The sequence below is a fragment of the Danio rerio genome, chromosome 11 (assembly GCF_052040795.2).
Source record: "Danio rerio strain M-AB ecotype USA chromosome 11, GRCz13ab, whole genome shotgun sequence".
Taxonomy (NCBI): Eukaryota; Metazoa; Chordata; class Actinopteri; order Cypriniformes; family Danionidae; genus Danio; species Danio rerio.
The window spans coordinates 14,752,168-14,777,156 of NC_141031.1; the positions used below are offsets into that span (position 1 = coordinate 14,752,168).

Genomic DNA, 24,989 nt, shown 5'->3' on the forward strand with positions numbered 1-24,989 from the left:
TTGACAACAGACAACGGCAGAAACATTGCCAATGCTGTCAAAGCATTGTTGTTAATGTGGCTGCGCAGAAAGGGATGGGCGTTCACCAGATGCCCTGACTCCTCTGCAGAGAAAACTTTTCTGTAACCGTGCTCTGCGCTTTCTGTTTAACCCTTTGGGAGTTAACGTTATGTGCTGACTGACAGGTGCGCGATGCGTGAGGCCAGGAAACAGGACGAAGCTTTCAGTTAAGACGAACACCGTTTCTATAGTTATACTTTATTTAGAGATAAAGGTATATGGGTCCTCATATAATCACTCTATCTTGCTGGAGTTTATAGCAGTTTCGCTTTACTTCAGGACGCATTAATGCCGCTCTGAAGGTCTAATCGCTGTTTTAAGTTATCCATAGCTGTATGAATGTGCAAATCTTGAATATCACAATAGTATTAAATATTACAATTGTAACAACACAGACACCAACACTTATGCACAATCGATACCCAGCTGATTCAGTCGTTTCATAAGAGGACCGCGCTTCTTCTCTTCTTTTTTCCTTGTCAACATAAAGGCAGTGAGGTGCGCCTTATTTTCGGCTTATAAAGCATGTATGCACATTAATGCAATAGCATATTTAAACAACAAAACTGTTTACAAAAAGTCTACATATGCGCGCGTTGGTGTTGTCTTTTCATCACGCAGCACGCGCACTTGAACCACGAGGGAGAGAGAGGAAACCATCAGGACATATTCTTTAAAATAATGATTTCTATTAAAAAATGTAAAAGGTTTTGTTATTATAATAATAACAGCGGGGCATTAAATAAATGCATATTTTCCATGGAGCGGGCAATTTGAGGAAGTCTGCGATATTTATTTGACGGAAGAAAAAAACATGATTGCAAAAAAACAGCCTATACCGGTTGTTAAAAAGAATCAGTCAGTATTTTCGTTTTGTAATATAAATTAATTATTTAAATGAAAATAATTTTAGGCAGTCCTATTTATTTTATTTAGATTATTCTGCTCTTCTGTGCTAAACACTGCAGGTGCATGAAGATGCTCCGTTGTTATGTTCTATTATTAATATGCTAGCATTTAAAAATAAATCAGTAGCCTATTTTAAAATGCAATATTTAATGTGTCAGACACAAAATAGACACGTCAATTTGTTTAATATAAAATTAATAATAATCTGACCAGTTAACCGTTAATAACCCAGCCTGATCTCACGAGAAAACGTAAGTATTTTACGTTTTGCCAGTTTAGTGGCTAATTCGTACGAATTCGTACGAGTTCAGTCGTACGAAATGGTATGATTTTAAAAAGGAGGCGTGGCACCTGACCCCACCCCTAACCCCAACCGTCATTGGGGGATAAGCAAATCGTACTAAATTGTACGAATTAGATCGTACGAATTCATACGAATTAGCCACTAAATGAAAAAGTTACGAATTGCCGTGAGATTGTGTTGTAATAACCGATTAATGAGCGGCGGTTGTCAGTTAGCAAAATTAACCGAAATGAGCATCCCTAGTAGCCATTTAATTTACTTTTTCTATGTAAGAGAACTTGATTGAAAAATAATTTTCAACATGCTTGAACCATCTACACAATGGAGTTTAGTTCTGTTTGGTTTTTCAACAGTATTTTGTTACAAAGAAAACAAAAGTGATATAGCTTTGGCTATTTATTTATTTTATATATGGCTATTTATATTGTTAATAATTTGCATAGTTAATATTGTTCTTTGATGTTTTGTTTATAAAAATATTTCAAATGTTATTTAATAAAAAATAGTTTTAAAAATCTTTTTTTTTTCCACCCCACACGAAAAAAAAAAATCGTGATACGAACCGAATCGTGGGTCAAAAATCGTGATACGAACCGAATCCTGGGTTTGGTGTATCGTTACAGCCCTATAAATAAGCAAATATTTTGCATTTCATTTTTTTTTCTCATTTCAAAATGATAAATAAGTAAATATTTTACATTTGTTTTTTGTTCAAATGTTTAGGAGCATCAAAGGATCTATTGTTATGTCTAATGTAAATCTACCTGTATAGGCTGTCTTAGGTTACGCGTTTTGTTATGTACATATGTTAGTTATGTATAGCTTTAAAACAGCTCTTACACCCAGTGTTGTTTTTATGTTTATTTATGTTCACATTTATTTTTATCCTCACATGTATCGGAATTACAATAAAGCTCAACTTGAGTTGTGCAATGAAATTTTAATGTTTGAAAAAACCTCCATTTCAAATTAATGTTTCTTTTTTTTAAATCTCAGTTTCCAAAAAATAATAATAATTAGAATAAATTAAAATGATAGTACAACTGTTTTCACCAAAGTCACACAAGTGGCAATTTCTGTCACATGCATAACATAAATTTTTCCACATGAATGCAAAAATGTAAAATAAAACAAAATCTGTCATTTTTGTTCTTTAGAGAGCCAACTCTTATCCGTTTGATTAGCATTCTTACTTTTGAATTGGTCCGTTTAATTCAAAGAATTTCTACAAAGTATTAGGGTTGGGCGATGTCGACCAATTTCTAATGTGAAACATCCCGATGAGCATCGTCATCATAGGCGGAGGTGAATTAATTATTTATGAATTATTAATTAATTCATTCATTTAATTTCATTTTATTTTCTTGTCGGCTTAGTCCCTTTATTTATCCGGGGTCGCCCCAGCAAAATGAACCGCCAACCTATCCAGCTAGTTTTTACGCAGCGGATGCCCTTCCAGCCGCAACCCATCTCTGGGAAACATCCACACCCACATTAACACACATACTCACACTACGGACAATTTAGCTTACCCAATTCACCTGTATCGCATGTCTTTGGACTGTGGGGGAAACCAGAGCACCCGGAGGAAACTCACGCGGTGGCAGGGAGAAAATGCAAACTCTACACAGAAGCGTCAACTGAGCCGAGGTTGGAACCAGCAACCCAGCGACCTTCTTGCTGTGAGGCGACAGCACTACCTACTGCGCCACTGCCTCGCCATTAATTAATTCATAACTAATTAATTATTTGTAGCCTGCCGTTTCAACTACCTGAGCCACATGGTCTTTGTTTTACCCATAAACAAATCATAAATAAAAATAAGTTGCACACAAATTACCACCTGTTAATCACTTTTTCTGCGGAGGGTTGGTCGGTAAAAAAGGTGTACAACCAATAGTATCTGAGGTTTTCATTAAAATAACCAAGTACAAGTGTGAAAGTGAAAGACTGAAGCAGTGCTGTGACACGTTATCTGATAGATTCAAAAGACCGAAGAGTTGTTAGATAGAGACAAGTTTAATTAAATAACACTTCAACAACTATAGTGAGACGCGATCCAGCGGTACATCCTTGATAAACTGTCCACTGTGCACTGCTCTTTTCAGCAGACGGAGGGCTGTTCAGAAGTACTAGGTAAAACACGGTGTGGATGTGGATCATCTTCGTTCTAAAATGCCATTTTAATACAAAGACGTATTAGTGTAAACAGGGCCTAGATGTGTATTCTTCGCGAGCATGTTTGCGACAGGGGCCGAGCAGAGGATCGGCGATGCCAGCTCAGCATCGTGTTGTCTATCAGCCCAACCATACAAAGTATGTTGTAAACTTTTTTGTTCATTTGATATAAAAAATAAAAAAGTTGACAGATTGATATTTTTCAGATCCCATAACTCTGTGTTTAGTTGTATTGGAAAATATAAACAGACGTTTCAATGTAATGTTATCCTGTCTATGTGAATTTATTTTTTGAATGTGTACCTTTTTTGGCCCATTTCTACTAACTGGTACAGTACGGTATGGGTCAGTACAAAGTTACCTTTATAAGGCTTGCGTTTCCAAGGTACCAAGGGTGACCTTTTGGTGGGTGTGGTGTTCGACAGAATGTTTTAGTCAACGTCATTCTCACTCTGGGAAATGTCTAAACAGTGGCATAGCGTAGCGGGGGGGAGGGGGGGGATGGGGCAACGCGGGGAAGTGATCACAAATTGAGAAGCGAGTAAGGAAGGCGGGGTGGAGCGACAACGCGGGGAAGCCTTCATAAACTGAGGAGCGATCACAAGCTGAGGAGCGGGAAAGGGGGCGAGGTGGAGCGACAACGCGGGGAAACCTTCACAAACTGAGGAGCGATCGCTAACCGAAAGCAGCGAGTGCGTCAAAGTAGCCAGAAGTAATTCATTTATAATGAGGACCGGCGGCGAGGAACAGCGCGGCGTGTCTTCTCCTGTGTGGGCATAGAGGAGAGTTGAGATCAAGTCAACGATATGATATGAGCTATGACGCGGTTCGGCGGCAAGCAATCAGAATGAAGTAGTCCACCGCTTAAGAGGAGTTCAGAAAACACAGACCAGTGAACTTTGGTTCCGTCCACAGTTTTTCCCAAGAGTTTGATTACTGCGGTTGTCAGTTTTTAATTATTGAAAATAATTAAAAAACGCAGCATGTAGCCCACAGTCAGAGCAAATTTCCCATCTGTAACTTTAATCTTCACCAGCACATGTGACCTCCTGTTAGAAAATAATTTCGTCATTCGAAGTTCATAATAGTCCTAAAGGTGATGATAATAGGCAAGGCAAGTTTTAGTTATACCTGGTAATGGTTATACCTGCCAGTTTGTTCATGTTTTAAATTGGTGAAAGAATGATTCGCTCTTTCGTTTTTTGGCCTTATCCTTTGTTTTTTCGCACTTCACTCTCGCATTAAACAAAAACAGGATACGGCAGATTTTGTCCTTCTTGGCTTTGTGGCTGTACATCAAGTCAACAACAAGGTTTGTCTGAGCTCGGGTCAACCATGGCACATTATTATATGCATATATTATAGTATTACAATGTAATGTCTCGGCTGTGTATTTAAAAATGTCTTTGTTTTCATTCTTCTGCTTATGATCGAGTGACGCTTTTCTGTAAATCAGTAGCGTTCAGCTGCATGTCTTGCTTCACCTTTTGGTACTTTTTTTTGCCATGCTAGGTACCCTTTGCAAAGAGTCCCCAAAAAGTGGTAAGGTATTGTTTGCTTTTAGGTACCTATTCAGTGGAAACGGCCATAAAAGCGTACTGAACTGAACCGTACCACTTAGTCTTAGGTTCTGTGTGGTCTAGGTTGCTGTAATTAATTTTGGTGGTTCCTGCACATGTCAGTAATCAGAAAAAATGTCTCTATCATAATCTATGTAAAAGTTATTCTATTCCAACTGATGGGAGAACGGAACCACTTCTGGGGGTATTGGGCCAGTACGGCCCTTTAAAAAATAAAGAATGCGGAAATAAATGATGTCACGGACACGGTACCAGGTACGCAGAGCTTAAGAGAGCTAATTTGGTTAATTTTGTTCGCATATAAAATTATAGGAGAAATAATATAGTACAATATATGTAGAGGTCAGTCCATGGGTTAGTAATATCCATCCTGATGTTTATTTAGCATGTCACTGCATCTCATCAGTTGAAAACAACTACGCATACAACCCTTGTGTACAGTTTAAATTTACCAACCCTTTCATTATATTCAAGGCTACTTTTGCCCTATTGACTTGCATTATAATGACATTTTGATTACAAAGCCATGACACCATATAATCATGCATTCTTGGTTGTTGATGGTTTTATCTGTTAAGAAGAGTTTGTTTAAAAAACAAACTCTTCTTTTTTGTTTAAAAAAGAATGTTTAAAAAGCATTTTCTCAAAAAATCATTCCATTTGCTGAAACAAAGAGAACGTTGTGGTCTAATTAACATTCACAATCACCCCAGAGAGGATAAAACAGCCCAACAGCACACAAGAAGGGTTAAAAAAATAAAGAAATTTCAAGAAGGATCAACACACTCAGTGAAAATGTAAAATCTCACCTTTAACAAGACCAGGAACTCAAATATTCGTCTGAAAGATGGTGGGAATAGTCTGGCGTATGTGACTGCCATCTTAAAGAATAATGCGTGGAAGAGTCTGTCTCTCACGTTAATCAAGGGGTTCTGGTTCATTGGGGGGTTACGAATCCGGTTTGGCCCACCATTATTATTGTTGTTCAGTGGAACGTTGTTGTTGTTCACATTGCCTTGGTTGTCAGACATGGTGATGATTGTTCAGTAACTTGATAAGGAGAAGGACCAACTAAGGTCAGGGAGAAAGCTATGTGATAAGATCCAGATGAACAGGCCGAGCACACAACATCAGCTCACACTAATGATGGGTCTGGTTCTCAAAAGGTGAACTGACCTTCAGGTATCGGCACCAAAAGCCCGGGAGACGCTGAATGTTGTAGGGATGTTGGTGGGCAAGGCTCCTTCCACTCCTACCATGTCATATTCTCGCGAGCTAACAGACTACTCTAGTTTTGGAGCTTTTACAAATTTGCTGCACATGCAGCTTAAATATTGTCAGACCAGAGGTGCATGTCAGTCTGTTAAATTTAGTTTTAAACCCAATTTGTCTTGCAATTGTGACTCAGGCCTCCAGCATTCACTGTCACCCCAACCAAACACGTTCATTTAATGCCTCAGACACTAGACTAAATAACAATATTTTGTATGGAAGTTAAATCTTACCTAGACAGTCTAGCTGAACTTTAAAAATGAATGAAAATTCAAACAGCACATATAGCGTAGTCTGCTAATAGTCACAAGCTAACAAGTTAGCCGAGCTTCCAGTGAAGAACCCGTATGTTCGGTTTACTTTTTGACAAACGCCTTCTCACATAACGCTGACACTCTTCAATAAAACAAGACATCAGATACTTGATGATGTCCCACCAGAACCACCCGATGGCAGCAACTGTAAGCTGTTTTACGAATCATCTGTTTACACAACCATTTTCTGAAGCGGAGCGGACTTGGGAGCAGCAGTCAGGAAGCTTTTAATGAGGGAAGCAGTTCCACTCTGGTTTTGCTTCCGTGGTAAGTCACGTGATTTGGCCAAGGGATCTGTTTTTTTTACTCAAAAGTCTAAAGGATTCCACAACAACAAAATTAATGAATGAACGAATAAATAAATATATAAACATATAACATAAATATCATGCGTTTATTGTTGTTTCTGGTTTCTCCAAATCGTATTAATTTATTATTGCGTCACGTCATAATAGAGTGGAAAGGCTATTTAGTACAGCATCTATGGTACAAGTCACGCAGTAGAAGTAAGTAAAGATAAACATGCATAGCGCTTGATTGCGGTGGGGATGACCTCAAAATACGAAATAAGCATATTTTTCATGAGGATTGTTTAGATTTCTGCTATTTTATTAGAGACAATATTATTTGTAGTTCAACTTTGTTTGCAAATGTTTTAATTGAATTTTTACTATACATAATTTACAAATATATTTGCTCAATGTATTCATTCTGTTTGGAAAGTTTAGTACAAATAATTTCAAATACAAGCCATTATTTTATTCATTTTCTCTGCGGTCACCACAGCGGAATGAACCGCCAACTTATCCAGCATATGTTCTACACAGAGAATATCTTTCCAGCTGCAACCAACCCATCCAGTACTGGGGAACATCCATACAGTCTCATTCACACATACATTCAATTCACCTATACCTACCACTTCTTTGAAACCGGAAACCGGAGCACCTGAAGGAAACCCGGGGATAACATGCAAACTCCACACACAAATGCCAACTGAACCAACAGGGACTCGAACCAGTGAACTTCTTGCTGTGAGATCTCAGTGCTGCTAACCACTGAGCCACCATGTCGCCTCAAGTCATTATTTGTGATTTTGAATCAGAATTTAAGCTTTACTTTCCCAGGGATGGGTTGCGGCTGGAAGGGCATCCGCTGCGTAAAACATATGCTGAATGAGTTGGCGGTTCATTCCGCTGTGGCAAACACCATATTAATAAAGGGACTAAGCTGAAAAGAAAATGAATGAATGAGTTGCTTTACTGAAAAATGATAAGCTGTTAGCTGTAAATATTGCCATGTTTTCATTTGATGTGCGTATTATGGAAATAATAATAAGCAAAACAATCTAAATTTGAATTGTGTTAATTTGAATTAGACAATTGTAATTTAATAAATCTGAATTTTTATATGCCGTTAAAAATTGTTTTGAATTTCTTAGTTTGAATTTTCTAACTTGAATATTGAAATGTAAGACAACTGAATTTTTCAAGGCGGAATTTTTTATAGACATATTCTCAAACGTTTGATTTTTTGTGTTAAAATATTACAGTAGGCTATTTTTTGACTGAAATGCATTGAAATCAAAATGTCCAATGGGTGGCGCTAAATCTCTCTTTGTCACTGAATTGTTCATTCACATTCGTTATTTAGACCATATATATATATATATATATATATATATATATATATATATATATATATATATATATATATATATATATATAGATATATATATATATATATATATATATATATATATATATATATATATATATATATATATATATATATATATATATATATATATATATTTCCAGCCCTGAATTTCACAATCTGAATTTCTGGTTTTGAATTTTATGATATTGATTTGGATGTTCTAAATTTCTTCATCTTGAAAATTTGAAACTGTATTTTCACAAACTTAATATCTACAGTCTATGAACTCAGAACACAAACAAATCAGGCTTGAAAAGTTCTTGCATTTCAGATGTTCAATACTCAAGTTATGAAATTCAAATTCAAATGAAGAAAATCAAATTTAAAAGATTTTTAATGTCATAAAAAAATCTGATTTTTAAAATTAAAATTGTTAATAATTCAAATGAATACAATTCAAATTGTGATTGTTTTGGCACATTATTAGCTCTGTACGTCAAACCCTTTCTGAGACACACACACACACACACACACGCACGCACGCACGCACGCACGCACGCACACACACACACACACACATACACACACACACACACACAGAGAGAGAGACTTAAAAGGTTAACTTAAACATATAAATTAAATTATAAAAATGTATAAACAAAAATAAAACGTTTATATAAAAAAAGAGAAAAATAATATATAAATAGCGTACATACATACATACATACATACATACATAGATACATACATACATACATACATACATACATACATACATACATACATACATACATACATACATACATACATACATACATAAAAGCATAGGAACAAAAAAGCCTTTTGTTAATAAATAATGCATAACCATGCATGAGTAAACATTTTTGTTAACGCTTTTATGCTTCAAAAGTAACGTAGATAGACAAATACAGAAATAGATCGGAGCTCCAGCCCAATAGGGGGTGGTAAGTATTAGATGAGTCTTTGAATCCGGAAAGAGTCGACGAATACAGGCGCTCAATGATGTGATGTGCAGCTTCAAAGTGCTATTTGCTGAATTAGAATAGATTTGAAACGCCAGAACAATTTATATTATTAACAAATTAATTTATGTTCGGACTTATTAGCAGGAGCATGTAGTTTTGAGTCTGCCATACCCATCATTTTCTTCTGTTTCTGTACAGTAGCGGTGTTTGCTTTTGTTGTCTCCCGTAGTGATTGTGAACACATTCAAAGGTGTTCATTTGGGGCATCTGTGCTGTAAACAGTAAGTTTCCTTCATTATATGATGGATATCGCATATGTTTGCGAGTGGGAGAAGAGACCCAAGAGCAACCACTGTCCTTCAATCCCTCTGGTGTGCGCCTGGTCATGTAGAAACCTCATCGCTTTCACCACTGACCTGAAGAATGAGGAGGATGACAAAGGTCTGGACAATGCCTTTATTACCAATATTACCACTCCTGTTGGTGAGTTATGAATGGAGGACAAGAAACAACATACATTTTCAATTCGTTTTGGATCCAAAATACATAGAACAATGGTGTTTATTTATGATCAAGCATTATATCAGCAACAACAATCATGTTTTTTTTTTCTGTTGCAGATCTCAGTCATATGATACACATCATTGACACTGATCACCCCTGGGATGTGTACTCCATCAATTCTGGTCACAATGAGATAATTTCCTGCCTAGAATGGGATCAGTCTGGTCAGTCATCATGATGATAAAGATGAAATGGGCTAAACATTTGGCAATATGTGCAGATCATATTTGACAAGTTTTTTTTAGAAGTAAAGTTTCCATTTATTTTAGGTGGGTAGTCTCAGTATTGTAAGGGTAAGCCTAATTTTACTCGATTAATGTACTGCGATGGTCTTAAATCAGTACAGATTAGATACAGAATAATAAAATCTAATATAATATTTATTTTTATTATAGATTTTTTGTAATAATATAATTATTTTATAATTGACATTTGAATCATTTTAGAGTGTTAAAAACATTTGAAGAGAGACGCGTTTCAATGTAAAACCTAAATACTTTTCCAAATCAGGGTTTTTACCATTATCAAATACTAAAACTATTTAAAAAATCTGATAATAAAGAAAAAACTTGTATTAAATGAAAATTACAAATGTTGCTTTAGCAAGTAACAGAACAGAAAAAATATATATAATTTATTAAAATAAAAGTAAATCAAAAAGGCAAATAAAAAAATTATACTTTATATTATAACAAATGAAAACAGTAGTGCAAATAATACAATTGCTAAATTTAATATGAAGCAAAAAAGCCAAATCAAAGTATGAAGAAAAATAATAATAAAAAAGGTATATTCATTTTTATTTAATATTCATAAAACATTTATTAATTAAGTTGTTTATAAAATCAGTTTTAGGGATACTCCTAATAACTGATTAACCCGTTAACTTAAAGCAGGGGTGCCCAAACTCAGTTCTGGAGAGCCGGTGTCCTGCAGATTTTAGTAGGGATGGCTGACGTGAAACTGACGTTTCGACACAGTTTCGAGATCCCGAAGCACAAGTGTTTCGAAACACTGCACCGAAGCATGATCCGAAACACCCAATTCACGTGACTAAAGTGTTTCAAAACACCTGGACACGTGACTAAAATGATTCAAAGCAACAATCAGTTAAGAAGTGTTTCGAGACCTTGCGAATCTGGATGTAACTGCCGGCGTCAGTTTCAAAATCTGTCTCATATGGCCTGGTGGACTGTGCCTGTACACGCTGTTTTTATACTTCCAATGACTTTTGGGTTTGAATCCCGACTTGTACAAATACACCTAAATCATGGTTTTATGTATTTTAATCATGTTTCTGTTTTATGGTGTAGCCTAAATAGATTAAAGCTGAGGATACGCCATCAATATAGCATCATTTTTGTAACACTAAAACAATAATAAATATTTTTACAGTACTGTGATGGTTGGGTTTAGGGTTTGGATAGACGTTAATGAAATACAATAAATGGGAAATTTAATAAATAATATAAATAATTCTTGATACCTTCTGGCCACAACTGTGTCTGATCTAGCAACAACTCTGTTTTAATACCAAAACAAGACATATTTATTTACAAAGTGTTTATTCGGATGTCAGACCAATGTTGAAACAAAACGAAACAAGAACAAAGCATTACCAACTGGTATTAAAGCATTTCAAAAAAGCCGTATCAGCCTGGATTCAAACTCAATATCCCCACATGGAAGTCAGAAACCTTAACCGCTCCACTAAATCTCTTGAATAGATACTTTTACAAAGTGGGGTGTAATACCTCAATTTGCTAAAATGTTCTTGCTGAAGCTGTTTCAGTGCAATACATAAAAATGACCACTAGGTGGTCACCGTAGAGTGGGGTTTCAAAACATTTCGAAGCTTCGACACATTTGCTTCGACTGTTTGTTTCAGTGTTTCATGAAGCCTCGCTTTGCCCACCACTAGATTTTAGCTCCAACTTGCCTCAACACACCTGCATAGATGTTTATAGAAAGCCTTTAAAAAGCTTGATTAGATAGCCCAGGTGTGTCTGATTGGGTTGGAACTAAACTTTGCAGGACACCGGCCCTCCAGGATAGAGTTTGGGCATCCCTGTCTTAAAAGGTGCATTTTAATCTATTATTGGTATCAGTTAAATGATTAAAAATGTATTGTTTTTATTTTATTTAAGTTTGGCTGCATAAATGTGCAACACATATTTGCTTATTCGTGAGACAGTAACATGTGCAACTACATGTGCCCACAGACATATTTTGCCAAAAAAGCAAAATGAAAGAAGGATGATGCTGGTCACAGTTTGACACAGACAAGTCGATGCCAAAGCAGCACTGATGCTGATTGCTAAAAAATGTAGCGGAGCATTAATTAAATGCGGTTGTTATTATGTTTGCATGTTAAAATAAATCAGTATTTTAAAATGCAATATTAAATGTGTCGGACACAAAATAGACACGTCAATTGCTTTGTTTTAAATTAAATAGTAGTTTAATATTAATCTGACCAGTTAGCAGTTAATATTCAGTTAATGAGTGGCAGATTTCGATTGGCAAAATTAACCGAAATGAGCATCCCTAATCAATGTATTTGTTCAAATAAGTCAATAATGTTTGCCTCTTGTTAGGGTTGGGCCGATAGTCGATGCCATCGTCCATCTTCGATGGCCAATAGACAACACAATGCTGAGCTTGCATCGCTGATCCTCCGCCCCATCACAAACCCTCACGCAAAAAATACACACTCAGGCCCCGTTTGCACAAAGACGTCTTAGTGTAAAGATGGCATTTTAGAACGAAATGATCCACATCTCCATCGTGTTTTACCTAGCATTTCTGAACAGCCCTCCGTCCGCTGAAAACGCACATCACGTGACCACACACAAACACACACATACAGACAGAAACAGACAGACATTCACAGACGCAAGTGGTGCTCACTTCAGAGCCACACACTGTCATGCGCTCCTCTGAGTTCCAGAGACAGAGAGTCGTGCATGTTTGACAGTTTATCAAGGGTGTACCACTGGATTGCGTCTCATTATAGTTGTTAAACTTGATATTCAGACATACCGTCATATGCCATCGTCCATCGCGATGGTTTACATTAGACATTGTATGATGCCAAATTGGTCGACATTGCTCAACCCTACCTCTTGTGTGGTTTGCTAGGTTCGAGGTTGTTGTCTGCTGATGGTGATGGTCAGATCAAGTGTTGGGGCATGACAGAGCACCTGGTGAACAGCTGGGAGTGCGCACAGAGCAGCTCAGTGGACGGAGACCCTATTGTAGCACTTTCATGGTTACACAATGGAGTCAAACTCGCCCTGCATGTTGAAAAGGTACAGTATGTGAATTCCCTTACCTGCCACTGTTACTTTTGGCTTGCTTGGTTAGGGCCGGCGAAGCTGATCTTCAGTCTATTGTCCTGCAACTACAGTTTGACATTCTTATTGAACTGGGCTGCATTTCCCAAAAGCTTAGTTAGCCTACAGTATGTAGATTCTAAAAATAATTGTACGATTGATCTTAATGTTATGGTCTGTGTCCCAAAAGCATCGTAACTTAATAGATCTGGAAAGTCATCAATGATCTATGAGTGCATTAAAATAATTGTTAAAGCTTTATGGCAATTTCAGACTGTATGATTTTCAAAATCTTCTGGTTGCCATTGTTTTCAAACTAGTGATGAGAAGTTTGGATCTTTTCCGGGAACTGGATCTTGATGAAGATGAAAAGCTGTGTGCTTGAAACGTTACACACTTTATGTCAGCCTTTTTTAATTTAATAAATTTTCTTGTTTTTGCGCTTTGGTGTTGCCACCTTTTTGAATATATATGTTGCACTTTTTACTTTTTTGGCTGAGCACCAGATCAAATGTGCTTTTTTACATTTTTCAATAAACATTCTGGATACAACTCCATATAAGCTTGGCATTGCAATGTGCAGTATGATAAGTCATAATAAAAGGATAAGTGTTTTTTTTTTGTTTTTTGAGTGCTCTGGTTTCCCCCACAGTCCAAAGAAATGCGGTAAAGTTTAATCAGATAAATTAAATTTGATGTAATGTAAGAATGAGAGAGTGTGTCAGTGTTTCCCAGCACTGATGTTCGTACTTTGTGTTGGGTTATGGCCAAAAGAGCATTTGCTGTGTAAAACATCTGCCAGAGTAATGGCAGTTCATTCCACTGTGATGACCTCTGATAAAGCAGAGAATAAGCCAAAGGGAAGTGAGTATTGCAATTGCAAATCTTGCAAATGTGCATATTTTGCTATTTATATTGCAATGGTTGGCAATAAGAGTACTTTAGTACTAAAGTATCTCTTTGTGCCTGCCAGAAGCACACCCTCTGAAAGACTCTTCAGCACTTCAGGCAATGGATTTGCATGTCAACACACATCTCAGAAACCAACCAGGGTTGGCATGCAGGTGTACTTTTCTGTTTGTTTGTTTAGATGTCTGATTTGTTGTATGCAACAGTAAAACATGCTGTTCACTTTAAGAAGTTGTCGCAATGCTTTTTTTTCTATGATATACTATGAAACATAGCCTATGTTTGTTATTATATTATTGTACATAAAACTGCACGATTCTGGCTTAAATGAAAATCATGATTTTTTTTTTTTGCTTTAAAATCAAGATCACGATTTTCTCACGATTTTCTCACGATTCTATAGATGTAAAATAAAGGTTAATATGAGTAGGCTACTATTATTATTTCTCAAACATATGGTTAAACAACAACAACAACAATAATATTATTAGGCCTATGTGTAGGTCAACTGTTGGTTAAAAAGCTAAATTTTGTATAGACATAGAATGGTGGACTTGAACAGACTTTAAATTTGTTCTGTTTGTTATTTCACAGTAAAGTGATGACATCAGAATGCAACTATTCATAATTCTGCAGTTGAATTATTATGTTTGAGACATAAGCTTGTCATTTGTTATTTACAACATTATTAGACCATTTTTTCACTGGTGAAATGAAACATTTGCGTTATATTCATCATTATACAGGCTATAGTTAAACTGACCCAGTAAACATTTCTTTTCATGCACAACATTTTGTGTTTCCTATGAAAGTAAAACATATCAAATGCTTGTCGTAATCAGAACTCTAAAATGCAATATGATCATTTAAATGATGTGCACACTTTCGGTTTCACTTTTTCTGCCAAGTGCATTTACCGTCACTTTGGGAAAAAACACACATGCAAATCATATTTCCCGCACAGCTCCCAAACAATTGCTCTGTGCAACAAACTGAACATTATTTTCCAACTTTATTAACTGTTATTCACAGCCTATGCAGGTTCTGTTCACTAAAGTAGACATCATTTACAAGGAACACGCATGTCCTCTCGGTTGTCATTGCAATAAGACAGAGATGAAATTTTGGGGTGAATTATGCCTTGTAAATACTGTATGTGACATTTTTAACATCATTAGAGAGGTGTCCATGTTGCTGAGCAACGTATATAAAACAATGTAAAGACTTGTGCGACTACCTTTTACATTTTCTCCAGACCTTGAAATTATAATTGGCTGAATAATAGAAAAACTGAATTATGATCGTGTGTTGGGTTAAATCAAGATCGCAATCTTTTTTCGATTAATCGTGTAACCCTAATTTTATATGCTGTTATTATATTTTTTTTAATATAGAATTGTATCTTGAATAACACATTATTTGCATTTATCTTAATCAAACAGCGCTAATTTTGCTACTATTCTGCTACGTGCTTGATTTATTGAAAATGACCATAGAGACAATATGAAGAGTTCAGATGCAAAAGCCACTAAACGCCACTTCCGTCAATTGACATTGAGTGAATGCTTTAGGCTTGTAGTACACCATCAACAAATGGATTTGCTTCTTATCATCTAAATCGCAGTGTCAGTGCATTCAGAAATAACAGTTTATAGGCAAAATCCGCTAAATGCCACCTGCCTTTAACAGCAAAAGCGCTATATGCCGAGAACTAATCAGAAGGCGCAAAGCGAATCATATGTTTTCAATGTAGCAGTGCGCTGATATGCTAGCTTTTATGATGAGTTTTATTTCAATTTCGATTTTAAAAGATGGAGTTTGATGAACTGGATGAGCCCATCCTACTGTCAGTGAATGGCAAATGAAAATGTCCTTTACCTCAAAACTCTGTACATTAAAAGAAAAAGATAACACGATGTACTGTCAGAAGTGTAGCGTGCTTTCAAAACGTTTATTTGCTCAGTGACGCTACTTTAAATGAGTCCAATTTGCTATACATTAAATGGCAACTGCATTTCATGAAAGACAGAGTTGTGTTAGATTTTAGATGCCATTCTTTTATCCCATGTGGATGCTATGAAGATAAACAAGAGACCAAGACCTTGAGTATGGTGAAAATGAATGAATGACAGCTTCTAAAATTGTCTGAGAGGCATCCCCTTTTTGCCCAGTAGTTACCTTGTGTTTTATTTGCTAATGTAAGCTATTTAAAAAAAATAATAATAATATTTATAAAACTATACATTTATGTTTTACCTCATATTACCTAAACGTCTAATAAGCTTTTTATATTAAAGGACAATGCTCTGATATTGATGTTTCACAATGTTTTACACTATATTATTTTAATCTACCAAGGTTAGTTTATAATGTTTACATTGCTCTACTTACATTAAATCTAAGTCCTAAATATCAGAAATGACAACAGATTGTTAGATTTAATTAATCTCAGTTTTAATGTTATTGATTAATGCACTTACTTTACAAATTTCATTCATCCATTTTCCTTCTGCTTTGTGCCTGGTTATCAGGGGTTACCACAGTGGAATGAACCACCACTGACTTGACAGATTTATATATTTTTAATTTTAGGTGATTAATGTTTGGTAAAATAATTAATAATAGCATCTTTAGTGATTTTCAACTAGTCCCACTGTCTAGTCTCAATAGGTTTTTGCAAAAAAAAGCACTGCTGGATTTAGCGGGTTTTGACGCAAAAGAAAATAAACCTTGTTAAAAACCGAAGAAATGACTGAAGCTACATTTTTAAAAATAAAAAGGTGTTTTTTTACTAGCTAATAACCCTATCATTACCTATAAAATGAAACTTCTGAAACTAGTCAGAGAAGCCTGATAGAAAATGCTAATTTACAAAAAAAGAGGTCAGATGATTTAGAGGGTTTTGCATATATATATATATATATATATATATATATATATATATATATATATATATATATATATATATATATATATATATATATATATATATATATATATATATATATATATATATATATATATATATATACTTATGATTATGAATGATCGAAAACCTAACTAACACCTACATTTCTTTCTTGCTTTTCAGTCTGGCTCAACGAACTTTGGAGAGAAATTTTCCCGGGTTAAGTTTTCCCCGTCTCTGACGTTATTTGGTGGAAAACCCATGGAGGGATGGTTAGCAGTGACAGTGAGCGGCCTGGTGACTGTGTCCTTATTAAAGCCAAATGGGACTTTGTTGACAGCCAGTGAGAGCCTGTGCAGACTGAGGGGTCGTGTGGCCCTAGCAGACATCGCCTTTACTGGTGGTGGGAATATAGTCGTGGCGGCCACAGATGGCAGCAGCTCCTCTCCGGTGCAGTTCTATAAAGTGTGTGTGAGTGTGGTGAATGAGAAGTGCCGCATCGACACTGAGCTCCTTCCCTCACTGTTCATGCGCTGCACCACCGACCCATTGCGGAGAGACAAGTACCCTGCTGTCACACACCTTAAATTCCTCACGCGAGAGAACTCAGAACAGGTGAGATAAGGAACACCTGGCACAATTTTAGAAAAAAATATTCATCTTTTATTACATTTATTTTAGGGCTTGCACGACTACTGGTTTCTGCTAATAGATTTGTTTTCAAAACAATACTCGAGTTACTCGACTACCCGTGGTTCGAGCTACTAGTTTAAAAGACAAAGAAATCCTTTTCAATAAGTTTTATTAATTCATAGCCGAATGCATTGCTTTTATAGCGCTTACATAAACTGTCAAAAAATTATATTACTTTTTTATGTCACAGTGTATTATAAAAATAAAAAGCTGCACGCAACATTGTCATTTAACATCTGCGTCATAAGCTTGCTGTGTATGCGAAGCAAACTCATGTTCATCCTGTAATACTTTAAGTTATTAAAGCAACTTTATTATTTTTCAGCCGTAATAAGAACTAAGTAACACTTAATTGATAAACCAGTTCGACAAGATAAAAATAGTTCTCCTCAACAATACAGCTGACCCGAAAAAAAAATTAAATAAAAAAAGCCTAAATTAATAAATAATGCATAAATAAAAAGTTAAGTTGAAATTGAAAATACCAAAATGAAATATTTATAATACAAACGAAAAAAAAAAAAAACTAGGTTAATAATTGCATTTTAATTATACATTTAATGAAAGCTATGGAATGTAAAAATAGCCACAACCCGACACAGTGCTTCCTGAAAACTCATATTCATAACGCAGTATTCATAAAACTAATTAAAAGATTAATAAAATTATTCTGAGCTATAGGCTAAAATCTCATTCAATCATTTAATTTTTGCTACATATCCACAGTTACTAAAATAACAAAATGAACGAAAATATATACTTCAACCGGCCTGAAGATTCTGCAAACGATCATGTGCTCGCAAGTAGTAGTCTGTTATATAACAACTAGTCTTTAAATATTTAAGTTTCCAGCAGTGATAACAAGAATGAAAATTATTTTGGTTCAGAAAAGAAATAGTTCAACAAGCGACAATAGTCGATACAGCCAAACAGAAAATAAATAATAAATACAATATTTATAAACAAATTATTTAAATAAGTGAAAAAATATATAGGTTAAAATAATAAATAAAATATGCGCAGACACAGTAAAAAAACAAATGACTGCATGATATTTTAACATGCAGACAATGTTAGAGAAAATGTATTTCATATTTAAAAAGTCAGAGAAAAAAAAAACAGCAACGCAACTATGAATAAAAAGCCCGTCTTGCAATTTAATCATTTTATATTTACCCAGTTTTCGACAGAAATAAGGGATAGAATCTTACTTCATCCGACTTTATACAGAACACGTCATCCCTGCTTTCATCCTCTTGTCAGTCTATGGTCAAGCTCATGGATCGCTGGTTTACATTTAGAAATACAAGTGCATCCACGTGAGAGGGATGCAGGTTACTCTTTGTCTTGTTACAGTATTGCCGGCCAAAGAAAATTTCTTTCACTTTGTGTGCTGGTGGCAGGGATAGCAAGAAATGATTTCGCTAGCTTGGAACGTATAGAGAAAACTAATGTTCATTACATTAATCTGTGTTTCCTATAGGACTTTTTTCCAGCTGTGGTGGTAGGCCTTTTTTATACAGATCTACCAAACACCTATGGCGTTATTTCAATCTCTTTGCTTGCGCACAAAATTATTAAGATAAAGTCATAATATGCTGAGCAATAGACCTTTTTCTATAAAGTATACTTACAGTAGGTGAGAGTTCAAAGTGTCTATTACCGCCGGAGCATATACCGCCGCCATTTGAAATTGCTGTCGCTCTGTTTTTAGTGTATGACCGCAGTTTGTGAATAAGCCCCCAGGGGGCACAAAGGGACGGGATGCGAACGGACACAAATAGCCTATACAGCAGCTTTAAATATGCTACTGTGCTTGTAAATGAGATTAAACAATAAGTCAAAGCATTATAATTCCTTCATTAATCATTTAAAATTTGTTAACACACTTTATTGTAAACTTGTTAAGGGAAAAGAGGATTCGTTTTGGAAAATATAATTGAATAAATAAAAGACAACTAAAATGAAAGCACAAACATTCAGTACAAATAAGTAGTCTTAAATAAATAAATAAATAAATAAAGCAGTCTTTTAGCCCAAATAAAGAGAGATGTTCAGTGTTTGCTATTTTGATAGGACTAAGACAAGAGATTTTCATTAATGTTATCATTTACAGTTTTGTATGGAAACTTTAAATCTAACTGAAATCTACGTCGTGTTTGCTGGCCTCACGCGTCATGCACCTGTCAGTCAGTCAGTCAGTCAGTCAGTCAGTCAGTCAGTCAGTCAGTCAGTCAGTCAGTCAGCACGTAACCTTTAAGGGTTAAACAAATGACGCACACACAGTAAAGATTCTGCTGTTATAATTCACGTACCTTTTATTGCGTTTTGGTGCGATTATAACCAGCTAAAAAAAAAACACGACTGAATGTTTTGAATGGGAGGCTGTAATATTTTTTGGTGTGGTGCCACGCCACGGAAGAATTAATGTAGCGGAAACCATGTAACTACCATTCGAGAGGATTCCCTGTGGTGTTAATGTTGATAATGTAAATAATCTTGAATTTAGTCCTCAGTTGTAGTTGGAAGCTTTAACCTTGGATTGTGATGTTTGTTGGATACGTTTGTCCTTTTGATGTCATTTATGGTAGACGCATGCTCGAGTAGTCGATTGCTTCTGAGAGCGCTGACTAGTGGTTGAAGTAATCGATCATTTGACTAGTCGACTACTCTATGCTAATTTATTTATATATAAATGCAAAAGCCTCTAAATGCCATCTGAATTTTTCTTTTAAAATTAGCATTTCTCTCAACCTTTTATGTTTATGGTTATGTTCATTTACTTTACTCCTTCCCAGGAGTGACTAAAATCACCCTAATAGTGCTGCGACAACTCAATCGAGGTCACAAAAGACCCTACAATAAGATCCAGAGATCCTTGGTGTTCATGACTCCACCATAAGAAAGAGACTAGTCAAAAATGGTTTGCACGGCAGAGTTCAAAGATGAAAACCAATGTTGTTCAAAAAGAACATAAAAGCTTGTTTCAGTTTTGCCAGAAAACCTTTATGAAAATACTCTGTGGACTGATGAGACAGAAGGAAGTTGTTATGTCCCATTACGTGTTGACTAAAAGTAACACTGCATTTCTAAAAAAAAAAAAAAAACATCATACCAACTGTAAAATGTGGTGGTGGTAGTGTGATGGTCTGGAGCCGTTACACTGATTCAGGACCTGGTTGAATTTCTGTGATAAATGAAACATTGAATACTGCTGTGTAACCAAAATATCCTAAAAGAGAATGTCCAGCCATCTGTTATTGACCTCAAGCTGATGCAGTCTTGGGTGCTGCAGCAGAACAATGATCCAAAGCACACCACCAAATCCACTTCTGACTTGCTGAATAAAACAAAAATAAAAAATATGCAGTTCATGCTTAAACCCTCCAATGTGGCTGAATTACAAGAATTCTGCAAAGATGAGTGGGCCAAAATTCCTTCACAGTGCTGTAGGGGTGTAACGATACACTCAGCTCACGATACAATGTGTATCACGATATAATGTTCACAAATCTATATGTATCACGATATTTGGAATAAAAATTAAAAATCAAACTGAAATGCAAATTTTATTTAAAAAAAATTTAATTACCAAGTAAACTATTTGTTATGTATTTCTTTTGTTTCAACTTGTTAAACTGAACCTTCTTTAAGAAAATAAATTAAACAGGACTGTCTCTGGAAAATAAAACAATTTAAAAACTTCTTATAAAATATTATTGAAATGATTCAATTCAATTGAATTTAACAGTAAGAGCTTGAGGCTTTGCTTGGCCACTTGCATTTTTTGTGTGCAAAAAAATAAAAATAAAAAATAAATTAAAAAAATCTACATTTCCAGGTAATCAGAGTTCTATAAAATAATCCTGAACTTATGTGCATCTGTCTGAGAGGTTTTTATGGATGGCTGTCTTCATGTTGGGCATGATGAGTGACAGGGTGGCCGTCTTTTCATTACACAGGACAGTCGTGGCTCTTTTCAGCAGTTTAGGCAGGTTTACTATTTCTTCGGCGTCGCTGATGTGCAAGTGTATCATGTTGTCGTGGATTTTTGTGTACCTCTGTACTCAAGAGTTCATGCTCGTCGTAATCATAACTCTAAAATGCGATATGATTATTTAAATAATGTGCACGCTTTCGGTTTCATTTCCACTGCTGTTTATACTTCCCACACGGCTCCAGAACGATCACTTTGTTCCACAAACTAAATGTTGTTTACTACTTTATTACCTGTTAGTCACAACCTGCAGGTTCTGTTCACTGAAGCAGACGCGCGTGCGCCTCTATCATAGTCTGCCCTCTGTAGTAACAGCTCACAGTCAGCTCACGTCATGTGTGATTTTGTGGCCGCCAATACATCATTATATGAAGACAGAATGATATTTTAGGGTGAATTATACCTTATAAATACAGTATGTGACTCTTTCAACACCATTAGGAGGTATCCATGTCGCTTTGCAAAGTATGTAAATCACTGTGAAGACTTTAAAACTTAGGCTATGTTTGAACCAGTATGCGTGTCAAAAAGCGGACGAGTCTAAAGCAATGACTGTACAACCGAAATGTTGCCAGACGTCTGATTTTGAGAGGATGGGCCATCCTCTATTTCATCTCCACTCATCTTGGTCTGCTAACATTACTGCTGCTGCTATCTGAACTCACGTGCGACAGCAGGTGGAACGTAGCTCACGTGCAAACAGCTCAACTAATAAGAGAAAACGGACGTCATATCGTAATAAAATCGTCATAACGATCCAAGTTATTGATAATAAATGATTGCAATTGTTGCTGCTAAGGGTGGTCCAAACAGTTATTAGATTTAGCGCAAAAAACCTTTTTTATACACAGCAATGTGGCTTTTATTTCTAAATAATGAAAACCTTTAAGCTAAAGGAAAATGAACGAATGAATGAATAAAAATGTCAATTTCTCTAGCCACACACAGGTCTGATTACAGCCACTTAATCACATAATTAGGACCTGTGTGACAGTGCAGTAGACCAAATGATCCTCAAGACTAGACACAATGTTGAGGTGAGTGTTCATGACTCCACCATAAGAAGGAGACAAGGCAAAAATGGTTTGCATGGCAGAATTCAAAGATAAAAACCACTGCTGAGCAAAAAGAACTTGAAAGGAAAACAAAAGATCTTGAAGACCCTCGGGAAAATAGACCCTCTGTGGGCTAATAACAGGAAAGTTTACCCTTTTTGGAAGTGTGTGTCCCATTATGTGTGGTCTAAAAGTAACACCGCATTTAAGAAAAAAAAAATCGATATTAGTCAGAGGAATAATCATGGTTTCACGGGTATCACTGTTATTGTGCATTCATTTATTTCAAAACTCTACTAGTTTAGTAAAGCATGTGAAAACTTATTTTAAAGTGTTATTTGTTGTTGCTTAGTAACCAAACAATGCAGCCCAAATAGTAATAAAAAATAAACAATTGTCAATTTAAACAAAGTTTAAAATAATCCATTTACTTAAAAATGATGGAAAAAAGTGTTTGGCGTTTAAATATAAAGCTAATAATATGCCAAAACAATCTGAATTTGAATTGTGTTAATTTGAATTATTAACAATTGTAAATTAATAAATCAGAATTGTATATGCCATTTTTTTATCTGAATTCTTTTATTTGAATCTGAATTTCTTAATTAGAGTTTTAATTTCTTGATTTGAATTTGAATTTGAATTTCATAACTTGAATATTGAACATCTGAAATTTAAAATGTCTATAAAAAAATCTGCCGTGAAAAAATCAGTGGTCTTAAAATGCAGATGTTTAATATCTTAGTTAAGAAAATTCAAATTCAAATTAAGAAATTCAAATTAAGAAATTAATTTATGTTTAAAAATTAATGACAAAATTCAGATTTATTAAATTACAATTGTTAATAATTAAAATTAACACAATTCAAATTCAGATTGTATTGGCATACTATTAGCTCCATAATTAATATACAAGTAAATACAAGTAACAATTTTACACTGAAAATAAATGACAGAACAATGAATAAATACATAAAAACAAGAATAAAAAAAAAACTGCATTTGTTTAATGTAAATCTAAACATCATATTAGCTTAGTGTTTCTCTTTTAAAGAGATCAAATGTAGTCAAAGGCTGCAAAGTTTCTGTCTGAAAGGCACATTTGATCAACTGTATTACAACATTTTTTGGTATTTCTCTTTTACACATGCACACTTTTTTTTTTTTTTTTTTGCTTTTTCTGAAGGTCCTGCTCTGTGCATCTAGTCAGATGGGCAGCATTGTTGAGTGCTGGTCCTTGCGCAAGGAGGGTCTCCCTGTTAACAATATCTTTCAACACCGATCACCAGTGGGTAAGTTTACATGAATGAAAATTTGTTTGTTATGATAACACACCCATTGATGACTTGTAAAATACCATAATGCAAAGTTTTTAATTTTATTGCAACAATTACCTCTGTGCTATATGAACATTTACCTTTTATATTTATTTTATTTATGTTTATATGTTTTATATAATTTATTTTTATGATAATTCATTGTGGTGCATTATTTCCCACGATTGAAACTTGATTTGCTAATGCTATCTGAAAAAAAAAAAAAATTTGTTTGTTTTCTTGCCATCTTCAGTAGGTGAAAAGCAGCCAATGACTCTAAAGTGGCGAATCCTCTCAACGACCAATGATCTGGACAGAGTGTCTGCTGTCGCTCTGCCTAAACTTCCAATCTCCATCTCAAACACTGATCTCAAAGTTGCCTCTGATACTAAGTTCTTCCCAGGCCTCGGTAAGGGCTAAATATACTTTCTCACAATTAAAACAACGTAACTCTTGTTCAACTTAATGTAATATTTTTTTTTGTTGTTGTCCTCAGGTCTTGCCTTGGCATTCCATGATGGCAGTATCCAGATTCTCCATCGCCTTTCCCTCCAAACAGTGGGAATGTTCTATGGTTCCTCTGGTTCCTCCCAGCGCGTTGGAGAAGAACCTGCCATTAAACGCCAGAGAGCCGGAGGCCCAATGCTGCACTTCAAAGCCCTTCAGTTCTCTTGGACATCTTTAGCTCTGGTGGGCATAGACAATCATGGCAAGGTATGGCTGCATGACATATAACATGTTATAGGCGATGAATAAGTGTTTGAAAACTTTTTAAAGTGAGGTTTTGGTGTGCATCAAACTTGATCAAACCTCAAAAAACCCTTTATGTAAATGCTTAATAATGACGTCCAAGATGAAATCCAGACGGAGTGTGCTTAAGCTTGGCATAAGTTAATAAGTTAAAAACTTTCTGCTCGAAAACAGTTTGTCAACAACAAACAACAAATTGT

General features: G+C 35.4%; 2 protein-coding genes across 7 annotated transcripts in view; one reads left to right on the top strand and one right to left on the bottom strand.

Annotated features, from left to right (window-relative positions):
* The window catches only part of tmem259 (transmembrane protein 259), a 27,478-nt gene extending 20,660 nt beyond the window's left edge, over window positions 1-6,818 (bottom strand). For 2 of the 4 annotated variants that reach the window (XM_087273494.1, XM_087273492.1), the window contains exons 1-2: window positions 6,208-6,818; window positions 5,841-6,102 (exon numbers count right to left, since the gene is read on the bottom strand). In XM_087273494.1, the coding sequence (XP_087129620.1) occupies window positions 5,841-6,062 (222 nt within the window). In that variant the 5' untranslated portion in view covers window positions 6,063-6,102; window positions 6,208-6,818. Of the gene's footprint in view, window positions 1-5,840 lie in introns of all 4 variants that reach the window. The other 2 variants (XM_087273493.1, XM_087273491.1) reach the window with 1 other exon arrangement.
* Window positions 6,819-9,278: 2,460 nt separating this feature from the next.
* The window catches only part of med16 (mediator complex subunit 16), a 39,374-nt gene continuing 23,663 nt past the window's right edge, over window positions 9,279-24,989 (top strand). For 2 of the 3 annotated variants that reach the window (XR_015502057.1, XM_087272754.1), the window contains exons 1-7: window positions 9,279-9,745; window positions 9,883-9,990; window positions 12,968-13,137; window positions 17,162-17,593; window positions 23,910-24,015; window positions 24,293-24,448; window positions 24,536-24,753. Coding sequence is in view for 2 of the 3 variants with exons in the window: in XM_087272754.1 (XP_087128880.1) it covers window positions 9,562-9,745; window positions 9,883-9,990; window positions 12,968-13,137; window positions 17,162-17,593; window positions 23,910-24,015; window positions 24,293-24,448; window positions 24,536-24,753 (1,374 nt within the window). In the remaining variant the exon portion in view is untranslated. The remainder of the gene's footprint in view (window positions 9,746-9,882; window positions 9,991-12,967; window positions 13,138-17,161; window positions 17,594-23,909; window positions 24,016-24,292; window positions 24,449-24,535; window positions 24,754-24,989) is intronic. The other variant, NM_001199872.1, reaches the window with a different exon arrangement.